This window comes from Mastigoproctus giganteus, chromosome 3 (genome assembly GCF_048544385.1).
Source record: "Mastigoproctus giganteus isolate SK-2022 chromosome 3, ASM4854438v1, whole genome shotgun sequence".
In the NCBI taxonomy this organism is placed as follows: Eukaryota; Metazoa; Arthropoda; class Arachnida; order Uropygi; family Thelyphonidae; genus Mastigoproctus; species Mastigoproctus giganteus.
In genome coordinates this window covers 89,850,399-89,866,852 of record NC_143577.1, presented here as the reverse complement: position 1 = coordinate 89,866,852, position 16,454 = coordinate 89,850,399, and the positions used below count along the sequence as shown (strand labels likewise).

Sequence of the window (16,454 nt, the reverse complement as noted above, 5' to 3'; positions counted from 1 at the left end):
ATAAATTTTGGATGGATAGCATTCAGGAAATATAGTCACATACTGAAGAGCAATATCCCAGTTTGTCTGAAACATAAAATAATGAATCAATGTATACTCCCCACCATGACTTATGGAAGTGAAACTTGGGCACTCACCAAAAGAATGGAAGAGAAGCTGAGAACTACACAGCAAAGAATGGAACGAATTATACTGGGAATCAGACCGTTAGATAAGAAGAGAAACACATGGATTAGGCAGCAAACTAAAAGACATTCTTTTAAAAAGTAAAAGAAAGTAAAGGACATTTTTTTCAAAACTAAAGAACTAAAATGGTCTTGGGCAGGACACATAGCTCGAAGACATGATTCATGATAACAGATGGACTAAGAAAATAACAGAATGGTACCCAAGAGGAGCTAGAAGAAAACCTGGAAGACAAAGGCAGAGATGGATAGATGAAATTCATGAGTTTTTGGGTAGTAAATGGTAGTAACTTTGAAATAAAAGTGGATACTACAGATTTGGCCTTAATAAGGTTAATATTATTTCCTTGCAAAAGTAAATTAATTTCATTGAACTTTGCAAATAGTTTGGACAAATATGCAATGTTATGCCAGATACCTTTAAGTTTATCCCTGAGAAAGCATCTTTCTCTTCACAAAACTCCACAACAGTCAAAAAGGTTATAAAAGCATCTTATGCAGTTGACTTTTGATAGCCAATGAACTTCAGTATGAGGCAAAAAACCATGAAAATCATCATTCTAAACACAAAAAGTTCCCAGAATAGCCTATAGTTGAGAGCGAGCATGGGCTTTGATTTAATTAACACTAGTAATGACTTGTGAAGGTGATCGGTGAGGTTTTTGCATCCAGATGTTGGCAATGAATGACAAAGTGAATGGTAGACATTTGGTACAACTTTCTTCAAGTATGCAACACAACCACGGTAGCAATCAATCATTGATGGAGCTCCATCTGTCGCAAGAGCAAGTATGTTAGCAAGTGAAATTTTCTTGTCTTTAAAGAACTGCTCAACAACACGAAACATTGACTCACTTTTAGTATCTGTTTCTAACTGCATTGCAAACAACAACTCTTGAACTAAATTTTCATCTTTTATAAAGCACACATATGCTAGAAGCAACAAAGATTCATTGCCTGGCAAAGTTGACTCAACTAGCTCTAATGCAAATTCTGTATTCCTTAGTATGCTACACAACATATCTTCCCCATTCTCAGCCATTTCATCTATGCGTCTTTGAACTGGATTGTTGCTTAGAGGAATTCTCTTAATTACTTCATGTGGTGACTTATGTAAAACAGTACTCAGAACCTCAACTTACTGCTAGTAAGATGAGTTCTTCACCAATTGTATGTAGCTTTCTAGACTTGGCAATCAACAATGAAATACTATATGAAATACTGTGAGGCATTACAAAATATATTTGACAGAGTTGGCAGCTTTTGTAATTTAATACAAAGTGATTGAAAAATTGTTAAATTCTTATCTACTATATTAGGACGTGCTTTCCTCAAATGTTCAATAAGTGGTTTCATAAGAAGAGTGGGTGAGCTTGGGCATTCTATTTACTTATGTACAAAACACAAATATTCATTTCATTTTCTAAGATGGAAATACATTTACTGTTTGCATGGTTCCTTATTTATATGATTGCCACAGTACAATATTTCTTTCTATTTCTGGTTATTTTATCTTTGTTATTTTTCATTAAATATGCTGATTCTTGGCATACAAATGAAAGTAAAAGAACCTTTTATGCTTGAAATAAAAAAATTCTGCAGAGACCATTGTTTCTAAGGACGATAGTATACTTCCTGAAAATGCTGTACTCAGATGAGGTTACGTGATTTTCACTTAATTCAAGAATGGAATCTTGTCAGTTCTGCACACCATTTGTGTGACACCATGTATAATTACTTAACAAATATGTACAAATATTTGTGCTATGCGCTAACCCGAACAATAGTAAATAAGTGATCAACACACACTGAGCCTCAAATGCCCCCCCCTACCACCCTCTTGCTTCTTTCTGCCCCCAAGGTAAATCCACCGCCCACTTCGGGAACCACTGCTATAGAGTCACACGTTATGTTCACAATTCGTAAACAATAACTTCCATTTGCGACATCTGATATTTATAGATGTTTATTTAAGTCAAGAGATGACAGCACCTATCTGAAAAGTTTTAGTAACCTGACTATTTGTGATCATAGTACACAGCCCATTGAATTTAAGGCTTATGTATAACTGAGTGAAGGCTATTAATATAGTGATTAATACAGTACCTGACTATAATCAGGTACAGAACCTAAAGGGTTAATCTATGGTTATAATATTATTCCTACTAGTAAGATGAACTCATCTACCCCTACAAGATACAAATTGCATAACAGTCACATATGGAAAATTGATTTCAACAGTTGTTGAAATCAATTTTCCATAAGTGACTGTTTTGAACCAGTAATGCGGGTTCATTACATTACATAGGAAGACATTTTAGGTGATATATAACTGAAATATTTGTAATCACATCGGTTGTTGGTTAAGCTAAAATTATAATGTAAAAATTAAATTTTTTGTAATTTTAAGCCTATTATTATTATTATTATTATTATTCTATTTCATCATTTTTATGCAGAGGAAGCTCCAAAATACATTTCAAAAATGTATTCTGTTGCCTGGCCTTATTGCATTTTTATACTATTTTCAAACTGATGCCAGACGAATGTATGAAAATGGCCCTAAGTGGTATGAAAAATTTATTGTTTACAGTAATTTCATCTGCATGCTGAATGAAAATGGAATTTTTACGAAATATTTTATCTGTTGACTTGGGGTTCTTCAAGTGAAGGCCCAAGTGCAGCATATGACTTATGCTGTCCCAGTTACTTCAGTTGGTTATTTCATCCATAATGTATTCATAACTTCATCACAAAATTCACAATGAGTTATAATGGACATATCCTGAAAGTAAACTGTTAGCATATAACAAGTAAAGTAAGTACCTACCTCAATGATTAGTTGGACCGCTGATACTTCTTTTGCAACATTTCTCTCAGGATAAAATATAGCAGAACAAATTGTATATAATTTCTTCAGAATAGCAGTATTATGCCTCAAAAGATGGATTATGATACCCAAAGCCTTCAAAAATAATTTATCATTATCAAACAAGAGCAACTTCAATAGAGATAAATTACAAATATAAGTGGAACATATAAGTAATAAAAAAAAGCAAAATATTAAAATATAAAATAGCAAAAAATATTTTAGTATAAAATATTTTTTTGCTATTTTAAATGGAACGTTTTATATTGGAGAGAAAGTTGTTGTTTGTTTGTTATTTGGTTTTTAGGATCATTAGCAACTAAGGCCATATTGCTCTGGGATATGCGGTGGTCATTCCCTGATCTTTCCGCATCCTCCGTATTTGGTGGTGATGGGCTCGAACCCCTGGAGAGAAAGGCGAACTGAATAATAATGATAAAAGGCTACTGGAGTTTTGTGCAAGCCAGGCACTTTTAATTGCAAACACAGTATTTCAACATAAAGATAGCAACAGGAATAAGAAAAGCATAACAGACTATATCAATATGAATAAAAGGATTGAAAACTAATAGATGAAGTTATTATTTTTTATTATTACAATACACAGAGCGAAATTTGATGATTTGATAATTGCATGCATATATCTGAGCACTTTTTAGTTATTGTTCATTATTATACTTTTTATATCTATCTCTTATTCTTTGCATTAATTACCATTTTAAATTTGTTCTATGTAAGGTGGCATTTCAGTCTCAAATCCTCTATTTACCCTCATATCTTCATCTATTATGACTAAAGAGGCCTGTGCACTCTGGATTCATATTATTATTTTTGATTATTACAAAACAGAGACAGAATAAGTAATGACAAGTTTAATATTAATTGGAAGACACACATATATTAAATTAGATACATACAAAAGCTTTCGTTTAGTTTGCTAACCATCCGTCAAAGTGACAGTTAAGACTGTGGAACATGAGGGCGTGTACTGCCAGTCATGTATATGAACTGTGTGGTTAATTGTTGGATGTTGAAGCCTGTGGCTGTGATACATGTTGCCAACGTTTGTCATTCATCAAAATGATTGCTTCAATGATAGGGTGGACATGACATCCACTGCTCCTGTTGACTGAGGTATTAGAGCATGTGATGTTCAACGACCTCAACCAGGCATGCTGCCGGTAGTGCCAGGACCTATCTACAATCACAACATCGCGGTGTGGGTAAATGTCGTGGTGGGTTAACCAGAAGTGTTCGGCAATGGCCGAGTGTTCTATGTCCGCTAAGCGGATGGCTCTTTTAGACATTTTCCAAGCCATCTCCCAGTTTCCCCTATGTAGCAGCCAGTGCAATCATGGCAAGAGATGCAGTAGACTAGACCACTTTGTAGTAAGGTGGGAACCAGTGTTTTCACTTTAGAGATGAGGGATCGTAACTTTCTGCCTGGGAGTTATATGCATTTTATCCCATGTGATTTTAGGACCCTAGAAACCTGCTGTGATAGGTTTAAGGTAGTATGGAATAAAGGCACTTGCAGTTGAGTCATTACCTTGGATGTTCCTGTTGGTCGCTATGTGGTCATGTGCCTGTAGGTAACACCTGTCAAGGGTACTGGTGGGATAGCCACACCTCGCAAGATCTGCCTTGGCTTTAGCGATCTCGGTGCACCTCTCATCTACAGAACTAGAGTGGGTCCAGGCACGGGTTAACAAGGTTCGTGCAGTGGCAAGAAGATGGCTGTGCGCGTGTGCTGACTGGAAGTTGGTAAACTGGCCAGCATACATTGTTTTACGATCATCTCTAAAGTGAAAACACTGGTTCCCACCCTACTACAAAGTGGTCTAGTCTACCGCATCTCTTGCCGTGACTGCACTGGCTGCTACACTGGGAAACATAGTGGATATAGAACACTTGGCCATTGCCGAACACTTCTGGTTAACCAACCACGACATTTACCGACACCACGATGTTGTGATTAGTATTAGTATTAGTATTAGTATTAGTAACGGCCGCATGGTGCAAGAAAGCCTATGGCTTATGCTGCACCAGCCAAAAAAAAAAAAAAAAAAAAATTAAAAAAAATAAATCCGAACAAAACAATGATAAAAACAAAAAAATAAAAATAAAAAACTAAATAATAATAATTAATAAAATAAAAAATAAATAAAAAGGAAATTAAACCTATCATCCTATGTGCTTCCCTTACCCGAAAGTACTATCCAGATGACCTTTGAATTTCCCCAAACTGTCGGCCTCTACCACCCATGAAGGCAACTTATTCCAGTAATTTATAACTCGCTGGCTAAAATAGAACTTCCTGCAATCCAATCTAAACATTTCCCCCCGTAACTTGAATTTATGTCCTCTAGTTCTAGCATCATTTATAATCTTGAAAATTTTGTCCTCATTCATTTTACTGATGCCTCTCAGAGCCTTAAACACCTCAATCAAATCTCCTCTAAGGTGTCTAGTTTCCAAACTCTGCAACCCACATATTCGAAGTCTTTCTTCATAAGGACGCCCTTTTGCCGATCTCACCAGGCGAGTTACCCTTCTTTGCACCCTTTCAAGAAGCTCGATGTCTTTCTTCAGGTGCGGTCTCCATACTTGAACACAGTATTCCAAGTGTGGTCTAACATAAGCCTTATATAATGGGATTATCACGTCCCTATCTCTACTTGCAAAAGTTCGATAGATCATTGATAGGACACCATGGGCCTTCCTTGCAACCTGTTTACAATGCTCAGAGAATTTCATGTCTGACCGTATCGTAACACCCAAGTCCCTTTCCTCCAGTACTGGCTTTAGTTGAACTCCACCAAGTGAATAAGTTTTTTTGGGATTACTGTTTCCCAGGTGTAATACCTTACACTTTGTTGGATTAAAGCACAGCTGCCATTTTTCTGACCATTCCTGAAGTCTATCTAGGTCTCTCTGAAGAAGCTCAGCTTGACAGTGATCATTAACTACTCTCCCAATTTTAACATCATCTGCAAATTTAGACATCACGCCCTCTATCCCTTCATCAATGTCGTTTATGAAAATTAAAAACAACAGTGGTCCTAATACTGATCCTTGGGGAACCCCACTTCTTACATCAACCCAATCTGAGGAATAGCCATTTATCACAACCCTCTGCCTCCTACCCTGAAGCCATCCTTCTATCCATCTAAGGATTTTCCCAGTGATTCCAACCTGTTCCAGCTTATAAAGCAACCGCTCATGTGGGACTGAGTCAAAAGCTTTGCTGAAATCTAAATAAACAATGTCGAAATTATTCCCTAAATCCAGCTCGTGAGTGACCCTTTCGAAATAGCGAACCAGATTTGTTAAACATGATTTTCCCTTTACGAAACCATGCTGAGTATCCTTGAGAATTTCAATTCGATCCAAATGATCCTGAATTCCACCCTTGATCATTGCCTCCATGATTTTCCCTACTACTGAAGTCAGACTGACAGGTCGATAATTTCCAACTTCACTTTTAGAGCCACCCTTATGTATGGGAGATACATTTGCACTTTTCCAATCCAAGGGAATCTCCCCAGAGTCTAATGATGCTCGCATAATTAGCCTCAATGGTTCAATGCACTCGCTTGCCGCCTCTCTTAAGATTATAGGGTATATTCCATCAACTCCAGGAGCCTTACTGGTCTGTAGGCTCGAAAGTTTTTTCATTAAATAATCTTGCGAAATTTCAATATCATTAATTACATATTTTTTAACTTCGCTCCCACAATTTCCCTTTGCCACAAAAGGCTTTTCATTTGTAAATATCGATGCAAAATAACTGTTGAGTTCATCTGCAACGGCAGCTGGTGTATTTATTACTATCCCCTTTCCCTTACATAAAGGTCCGATCTGGTTTGTCCTGCTCTTCTTGGCATTTATATATGTGAAGAATTCTTTATTCCCCCTCTTTGCTCTGTTTGCTAGTGATTTCTCATAAACTGCCTTTGCCTGTCGAACCTTTTCTGTGGCTCTATTACACATCACCTTGTAGCTGTTATAGGCTTCAGTACTTTTTGTTGTTCTGTAACCTTTCCACGCCACCTTTTTCTGCTCAAGTAATGCGGCAACTTCACTAGTCATCCAACTTGGAACCCTCCTCGTGGAGTATTTTTTTAATGGTATATACGCATTCAAGGCATCTGTGATTAATGTTTTAAAAGCGTACCACAGTTCAATTGTATTCATTCTCTGCGCGATATCTACCCAGTTAATAGAGGCCATGTAGTACCTTAAGGCATCGTAATTTCCTTTTCTGAAATTAAAACCCATTCCTTTGCCTTTTACTTCTGCTACCTCTCTCGTCATCATCCACCGTAGAACTCCGTGATCACTTCCTGCTACTGGTTCCTCTACTGTCAGCCCTGTTATGTCATCTGATTCATGTGTGATGATGAGGTCTAGGATACTCTTTTCTCTAGTATTTTCCCTGACATGTTGATACAAATAACAGTCATCTAGTTGATTTAAAAATTTTGTTCCCCATGTCGAGTTTCCTTCCCATTTACTCCAATCAATTAGAGGCAGATTGAAATCACCCATAATAAGGCATTGACGCTTACTTGCCCATTCCATTTGCATGTAGAGGCTTTTGTCATAATCTTCACAATCACCTGGTCTGTAGATTACTCCTACTCGCATTATACCTTTGTTTCCAACTATCTCACACCATACAGACTCTATACTAGCATGTGAAACGTCTGAATCCGGGAAAGCTATCATCGCACTCAGGCTGCTTCTGATAAGAAGCATTACCCCACCACCCCTTCTATCTAACCTATCCTTCCTAAATACATTATACAAGCCGTACTGAAACTCATCATCCCCAATTTCCGGGTGGCACCACGTCTCTGTAAGCCCTATTATGTCCGCGTTACTTGTTTTAACCAGCAGTTCGAATTCGCTCATTTTATTGACGACACTTCTAACGTTACTGTATAAACAATTAAGATTTACTGTTCTTGTATATTTAACAACCCTAACACAACCCTTGAAGTTTTTTAGGCTCTCTTCCCTGGCATTAGCTACCCGCCCACGTGAAACGTTTGTGCCCCCAGAACATCTAGATAATACGTCCAGTTGGGGTAACAGATAAGAACTCTTGAGGTATGTGCAAGAGTTACTTTGACCAATATTATCAGATAAACGCGTGCCAGTATTACCCACATCCCCCCTAACTAGCAGTTTCCCTGAACCTTTAAGGTATCCTCAATAATACTGGCAAAAACTTTTGCACCACCTTTGTTTAAGTGTATCCCGTCTCTACAAAACAAATTCCTTCTACCTACAAGTGTGGGCCATGCTGATAGAAATTTACCCCCTAAAGCCTTGCAGATTCCTTCAAGTCTTGAGTTAATCCACAAGGCTCTTAACATATAATCCCTCCTATCGTGTCTGGGCAGAATTGCAGACACATAGACATTATGGCCTAGCTCGCGACATTTCCTCAGCATGGTTCTGTATTTTTCCAACAAATCGTCAGATCGTGTACGTTTAATATCGTTTGTCCCCACATGAATAATAATATTTTCTTTACCCCCTTTAAAATCTGACAGTCTGTTGGTGACATCATCAATAGTTGCTCCCGGCAGACATACCCTGGTTCTCCTCCACCTATCTTTATTACAAAAAATATTCCCCGTTTCCCTGACAATGGAGTCTCCTAATAATACAATGTCCTTTTTAACCAGAGTAGTTTGCACTTGGTTTTTCTGTTTTGAGGCTCGAATCGGGTGTGCATCACTTGGTAGATTGCTGGAGTTTTGAGTCCCTGACGAGCTCCCAGATGCATTATTTTCTAGGGCAAGCACTCGTTTTTTCAGGGACTCAAATTGTTCCCTCAATGCACCAAATTGTAATTTAAGATCGGTGCACTCCTTACATCGATCACAAAGAAAAGAATCCCCAGGTGAGCTAGGATTAGTCACCAGGTCGACCTTGGAAAACATTCCACAGGTTCCACAATGGATTAAATCATGACTCACCCGTAAATCGCCATCTGCTATTTCCGTGTGAGTCACGATACCCTGTGACGTGTTTAAGGCAGATCTCGTAACTACCATTATAAAATTAAATAAATATCAATGAAAGTAACTTTAAAAAATTATATCTATAATATTATTAAAATCAAACAGTTACAGGAAAACCTATAACAAAATAATCCAACAATATCTAAATAAATCAAATATTTAAAAGCACTATCCAAAAGTAAACCACTTAACTGAGGAGCCCTGTCTAAGCGCGTCCGCTCACCTCGAATGCCAACCTCGAAATGATCGTAGATAGGTTCTGCCACTACCGGCAGCAGGCCTGGTTGGAGTCGTTGAACATCACATGCTCTAATACCTCAGTCAACAGGAGCAGTGGATGTCATGTCCACCCTATCATTGAAGCAATCATTTTGATGAATGACAAACGTTGGCAACATGTGTCACAGCCACAGGCTTCAACATCCAACAATTAACTACGCAGTTCATATACATGACTGGCAGTACACGCCTTCATGTTCCACACTCTTAACTGTCAGTTTAACTGATGAAGGTTAGCAAACTAAACGAAAGCTTTTGTATGTATCTAATTTAATGTATCTGTGTCTTCCAATTAATATTAAACTTGTCATTACTTATTCTGTCTCTGTTTTGCTCTGTGTATTGTAATAATCAAAAATAATAATATGAATCCAGAGTGCACAGGCCTCTTTAGTCATAATAGATGAAGATATGAGGGTAAATAGAGGATTTGAGACTGAAATGCCACCTTACGTAGAGCAAATTTAAAATGGTAATTAGTGCCAAGAATAAGAGATGTAAAAAGTATAACAATGAACAATAACTGAAAAGCGCTCAGATATACGCAAGTAATCATCAAATACAAAAACCTTCTTGCTCAAAAGTTATATGGTATTCCTGATTCTAACACAACTTTAGTTGCAGAATCGAAAAAATTTTAAATTGAAACAAAGTATGTGGGGAAAGATCTATAAAGACAGGTAATTCTGAATGTGCATAGCAGAACCAAGAAGTTATGTAGAAAAGAAAAACTATTAAAGCGCTAGCACATGCCTTCAAGTCAAGCATATGATTTTGTACTCATCATATAAGTCAACCCATTGAAAAAATTTTGGACAATTTTTTTAGTGTTTCAAAGATTTACTTATATGCTAGAATATACAGTATTATTATATGCAAATGACATTCTGCTTTAAATAGTAACTTGTACGATCTTTAAGATCTTTAAATAAATTCCATCTAGGTTGTAGAGAATTTGACATGTAAAATAAGTTACACAAAAAAGTTATGAAAGCTGAGAGAAACAGATAAAAGCAACTTAGTAATTTTATGTACCTGGGTAGAATCTTTAATGAGGAGGGAAGATCTTAGTAATTTTATGTATCTAGGTAGAACCTTTAATGAGGAGGGAAGATCAAACATGTAAATAAACAACAGAATAAATTTAAAGCAAAAAAAAAAAAAAAAATTAGCTGCTATACATAGTTTTTCAATCTTATTTTAACTTAAGGTGAGAGCTTGGTAAGATTTAAACAATCAGAATCTTCAGTAGGTGGTAGATGACTTTCATCAACCGGTGAAATACCACCACTTTGCTTATTGGAGGCTTGAAGTTGTAAAACCCATGTTTAGTCTCTAGAGCAAAGTTTCCAGCATCCCTCTCCCCATACTTCTCCTTCAACCCATGCAAGGTACTAAGTACTATAGGTTTTGATACCTTTTGTGTGTGGGGTTTCATTAAAAAAAAAAAAAAAAAAAAAAGATGTAAATTGAGGAAAAAAATATGAATTAACAGGAGAGAGCAATACAAGCATGATATTACAAACAAAGAAATTAGAAAAAAATTGTTGCAGTAATAAATATATGGTAAAGGTAAGTGAAGCAAACTTAATATGGAATGAGCATTTAGAAAATATGGAAAAAAGAGAGATTAGTTAGATATTCAAAGCAGAAACTCAGGGCAATAGACTTAGAAAAAGCCCAAGAGTAAAGTGAATTTACCACATCAAAAAGAGGACTTATTTTTGGATAGGGTTAACCATCTAACAGGAAATAGGTTAGCATGAAGGATTGATATGTACTATCATAGTGACAAGCACATCCACTGGGTATAAAAGATTTGGACAATGATGAAAATTGCATAAATTATAAAACACAAGAAAAAAAAAAAAGCAGCAAAATTTAGTATACTTAATGATATGTAAAATACAAAAATTAAAACTGACTACCATACTGCAAATGTATGGTAAGAAGTAAGTAAGAAGTAAAAAGTAAGAAGTAAAAAAATGAAAACCGATAACTAACAGTACATTTTCCTTGTCTAATAAATGAGCCTAAGCAAAACACAATGCAAAGCAAAAAGAGAAACAGGAGGCCAAAAACTATGATTATCATTAATATAAAATAGTGTAGTAAATAAAAAACAGGATAATTTCTATAACTGAAATGAAGAGCCATTTTTCAGTATTTGTTTTAATATCATATTCATAAAGACAAAAGTAATGAATACAGATAAGTAATAGAACTGTGTTATAAGTTTACAAATGGCTGGTTGTTTATAATAACACTGATCAACAGAGTTTTGCTAACATGGGTGAAAGTATGCATTTTTTGTTAATTTGTCTGTGCCGATTACGAATATGACAGTAAAAACTCTATAGAAACTCTATCACGTCACATTTTTTTGAAAAATGCAAAAACAGTTTTAAAAAAATGTAAAATAGCTTCAAAATCAATGAAATCATCCAACATCGCACTCTGTACTTTTCCCAGTCGAATTTATTGTAACAAAAGAGAAATATCTGTGTTGTTTAATGGTATACTAATACCTCTTTTTAGTTCTATGGCCCCCGAGGAATGGCCACTACTTTAAATTATATTGCTATAATCCTTATTATGAGGTAGCATGTTTGGACATTACTATATTTCTGATGGCCAGGCACATCTGTGAAAGACAACTTGTTGACAAGCTGTCTTTAGCCCTTAAATGTACATTTTTGGGATTAGTTTTGATTTGCAAGATCTAGTGGTAGATTGTGGTGTTTTAAAGTTCCATTTTGGTCTTGTGAAAAACTCATGAAGTGGAGTGAAAATGCTGTGCATGAGTTAATTCGCCAAACAGTTTTTGCTGTGTTTGTGGGCTACTTACAGTGAAGACACGACATCGATCGATCACAGACAAGGTGAAACAAGCTTATTATTTTTATTTTGGTTGTCATGTGGGCAATCAGGATAAAAGGTGGGCACCACATATGTGCTGTATAACGCGCTATGTAAATCTGACTGAATGGATGAAGGCGAACAATTCTAAAATGCCTTTTGCTGTTCCGATAATCTGGTGAGAACCAACGAGTAACCTCGAAGATTATTATTTCTGCCCCTCACAAATACTAAGGGGTTTTCAAGGAAAAATAGAGTTAAAATAAAATAACCCAACCTTCTGTCCGCAATATCACCAGTGCGACACACACACTGGAACTCCCTATTCCTACTCCACCTAGTTGTGAAGAAATCACTATTCTGGAAAGAGCAAGAGTCACCAGAGCTTGTATCTGCCGATCCTAGTTACAATCCTAAAAATGACAAACCCCCACACTTAATCGAGCAAAGTGAACTTAATGATTTGGTTAGGGATTTAAATCTTTCAAAACAACTGGCTGAGCTATTAGGATCTACACTTTGCTGCCACTTTATTAGGTACACCTACCTAGTAGCGTGTTGAGCCTCCTTTAGCCTTCAAAACAGCCTGAATTTGTCTAGGTATGGATTGAACAAGATGCTGAAAATGTTAAGCAGGAATGGAGTACCATGCAGACATGAGGGTATTAAGCAGTTCCTTGAGATTCGACGGAGGTGCAGGCCTGCAGCAAACAGCCCTTTCCAGCTCATCCTAAAGATGTTCAATAGGATTTGAGTGAACCACTGCAGCAAAGAAAAGTCATTGTCATGTTCCTGGAACCATTCCATAGTGATTCGGGCTTTGTGCACCGGCACATTATCCTCCTGGAAGTAACTATCTGACTGAGGATAAACTGTCAACATGAACAGGTGCACTTGGTCAGCAACGATGTTTAGGTACGATGTGGCATTCAGATGTGAATCTATGGGTATCAGTCGACCCAATGTGTGCCAAGAAAACATTTCCCACATGATAACACTGCCTACACCACCTTGCACAGTAGTCATCAGACATGACGGGTCCATGGATTCATGTTGCTTTTGCCAAATTCTGAGCCTTCCATCAACATGATGCACCAGGAACTTTGACTCGTCAGACCAAGCAACTGTTTTCCAATCCACGATAGTCCAGTGCTGGTATTGCTGTGCCCACAGGAGGCGTGCTCTCTTGTTCTTCATTGATAACAAAGGTACGCAATGTGGCCGTCGGCTGTTGTAGCCCATTTGCCACAAAGTGTGACTAGTGGTTCGTTGCAATATTTTGTTCTGCGCACCAAGGTTGTATTCTGACATGATGTGCGACATTGTGGCCCGTCTGTTTGCTTTCACAATTCTAGCCATTCTCTTCTGACCTCTCTCATCAACAAGCGATTTTCTTCCACAGGAGTGCCATTGAGAGGATGTTTTCTGTTTGTTGAACCATTCTCGATATGTGGTGTGTGAAAAATTCAGAACTGCCATTTCAGAGATGCTTTGTCCAGCACGTCTGCACCTACTACCATGCCATGTTTGAAGTCCGTTAGATCACTCCTTGTCCCCATTCTTGCTACGGTCTGTACACTTAACTGATACGAAAGGTTGTTCTGCTGCATTTATATCCACAACTGTGGTCATGTGACTTGCAACGTTTTGGGACAAACCATTTTTGTACCTAATAAAGTGGCAGCACAGTGTAGGTTGCAATAGTGGAATTTGCTGGCAAAAACCACTATTGTGTTTTTTGTGAGAGGATTTTTGTGTTTAGAAACTGAAAGGAAAAGTTTGCAGGTTATTATCAAATGGAATGTTCTCTTTGTGTCTGCAAAGATGTAAACGGATTGATGGATGATCTAGGATTAGAACAAAATCCTGAAGAATGAAGATTATTCATAGATTTTTCTAAACTCAGTTTAAAATCAGTTTTGCTATACAATGGTAATATCAAACCATTGGTCCCAGAAACCTATGATAGCACGTCATTACTATTAAATGCATTACACTACAAGAAATATTGTTGGAAAATGTGTGGTATTTAAAAGTAATTGCTTTGTTGCTTGGACTACAGAGTGGTTTTACTAAGTATTGTTGTTTCCTGTGTTTATGGGATAGTTGAGCAGTAGAACATCATTATATTGTGAAGGAATGGTCCACCAAAGAAGAATACATTCCCAGGAAACTCAACATCAAATGCACATCTTTAGTGAAACCCGAAATGGTGCTTCTCCCGCCTTTGCACAATAAGTTGGGTCTCACGAAAAATTTTGTAAAAGCTCTGTACAAAAATATTGAAGATTTTGAGTACTTAAAAAGTCAGTTTCCAAAAATTAGTGATTCAAAGTTGAAGGAGGGTATACTAGATGGCTTTGGGGTGCCGAATGTTGCTGAAGATACACTTCCTACATTTGCACTGACTTCATTCCGGAATTTTTTTTTTTTTTTTTTTTTAATGTGAACCCCAAACACGAGAGGTATTAGAACCTATAGTACTTAGTACAGTGCTTGGGTTGGAGGTTGAGAAGACGAAAGAAGATATTTGTTGAAATTGGACTTGAACTTCTGTAGATTGTAATTTTCAGGAAATACGTATGAAGGAAGGTTGTTCCAGAAAACGGCAGATGAATGAATAAATGAGGAAGATGAAAAGTTGGTTCTGTGGGTTTGAAGTTGGACAGTAAATGGATGTTGACTGGTGGTGGCACGTGTTTGGACTGTTTTGAAAGAGAGAGCGGGAATTATAGAAGCCAGTTCAGAAGAACACTGCCCATGGAAGTATCTGTAGAAGAGGCATGCAGCAGAAACAGTACGTCTATGAGAAAGCGAGTGGAGAGACTCTGTTAGAGATGAATCATTAATTAACCTAACTGCCCTCTTCTGAATGGAATCAAGAAGCCTGAGAGAGGTTTTGGGGGCACCACCCCAGATGTGGGAACAATATTCCACAGCAGGGCGGATTTGCGATTTATACAGAGTGAGCAGCGGTTTGGAAGAAAAGTAACGCCGAGAGCGAAAGAGAAAACCAAGTTTTTTAGATGCAGAGGAAGCAATATTTGTAATGTGCTTGTGCCAAGAGAGATTAGAAGTCAGGGTAATCCCCAAAAGAGATATATCATTTTGCCTAGAAATCGGAGTGTCACTAAAGATAAGCATAGGAACAGAAGAATCCTTTTTTGCGAGATATAAGACAAGACTGCATTCTAGAAGGGTTGAAATCAACTAAGTTGTCTTTGCCCCACTGGAGAATTACCTGAAGATCGGCATTTAAGGAATTGGTAGCAGATTTTCGAGAAGTTGAAGCTGATTGAGCAGGACAAGGTTTCTCAAAATGGAAAGTTGAATGCAATGTGCTATCATCGGCAAAACTATAGATAGGATTTCCAGTCAATGGAAGAAGGTCATTGATATACAAAAGGAATAGTGGGGGAAAGAACTGAACCTTGGGGGACACCGGCATTAGTGGAGGAGTTAGAAGACAGAGAGCCATCTACCATCACCCTCAGTGAGCGATCAGAGAGAAAACTGGATAACCAATTACTAAAATCAGTTGGCAAACCATGAGATGGAAGCTTGTTTAGAAGACCTTTATGCAAAACTCGATCAAAATCCTTTGAGATGTCAAGAGCAACTACTTGTGTTTCACTGAAACTTTCCATTGAATTAGTCCATAAATGGGTAACATAAGCCAGAATATCACTAGTGGATCGACACTGACGGAATCCATACTGGCGATCGTTGATCAGACGGAAGGTTTCTAGGTAGTTTAAGAGTTGGTAGTCAATTGATTTCTCCATTACTTTAGAAAGAGTAGAAGTAATTGCAATGGGACGATAATTGGATGGGAGGGATTTGTCACCCTTTTTAGGAACTGGCTGGATATGAGCAAATTTCCAAGCAGAAGGAAAAACACCTATGGAATAAGAAAGTGAAAAAAGGCGGCAAAGAATAGGAGTAAGTTCAGGAGCACAGGTTTTGAGAGCAAGTGGAGAAATACCATCAGGACCTGGAGCTTTCTTAGCATCAAGATTCATCAAAATCCTTCTGATATCGTTTTGACGGAAGACCACAGGAGGCATTGAATGGAGCATATTGGGAATGGTGGGAGGTGTTTTACCAAGATCATTAATACATGAGCTGGAAGAAAAATGGGATGCTAGCAGGTCAGCTTTATCCTTGGCTGAAGTGACAACAGAACCATCTGGTTTGGACAGAGGTGGGAGCAGAGATGGGCAA

The 16,454-nt window shown here is 37.4% G+C and overlaps 1 protein-coding gene across 1 annotated transcript in view; it reads right to left on the bottom strand.

The window, feature by feature from the left end:
• Nucleotides 1-16,454, bottom strand: part of LOC150088147 (wings apart-like protein homolog) — a 184,899-nt gene that overhangs the window by 38,140 nt on the left and 130,305 nt on the right. The window contains exon 12 of the mRNA XM_090370044.1: nucleotides 3,016-3,150. Coding sequence (XP_090226170.1) covers nucleotides 3,016-3,150 — 135 coding nt within the window. The remainder of the gene's footprint in view (nucleotides 1-3,015; nucleotides 3,151-16,454) is intronic.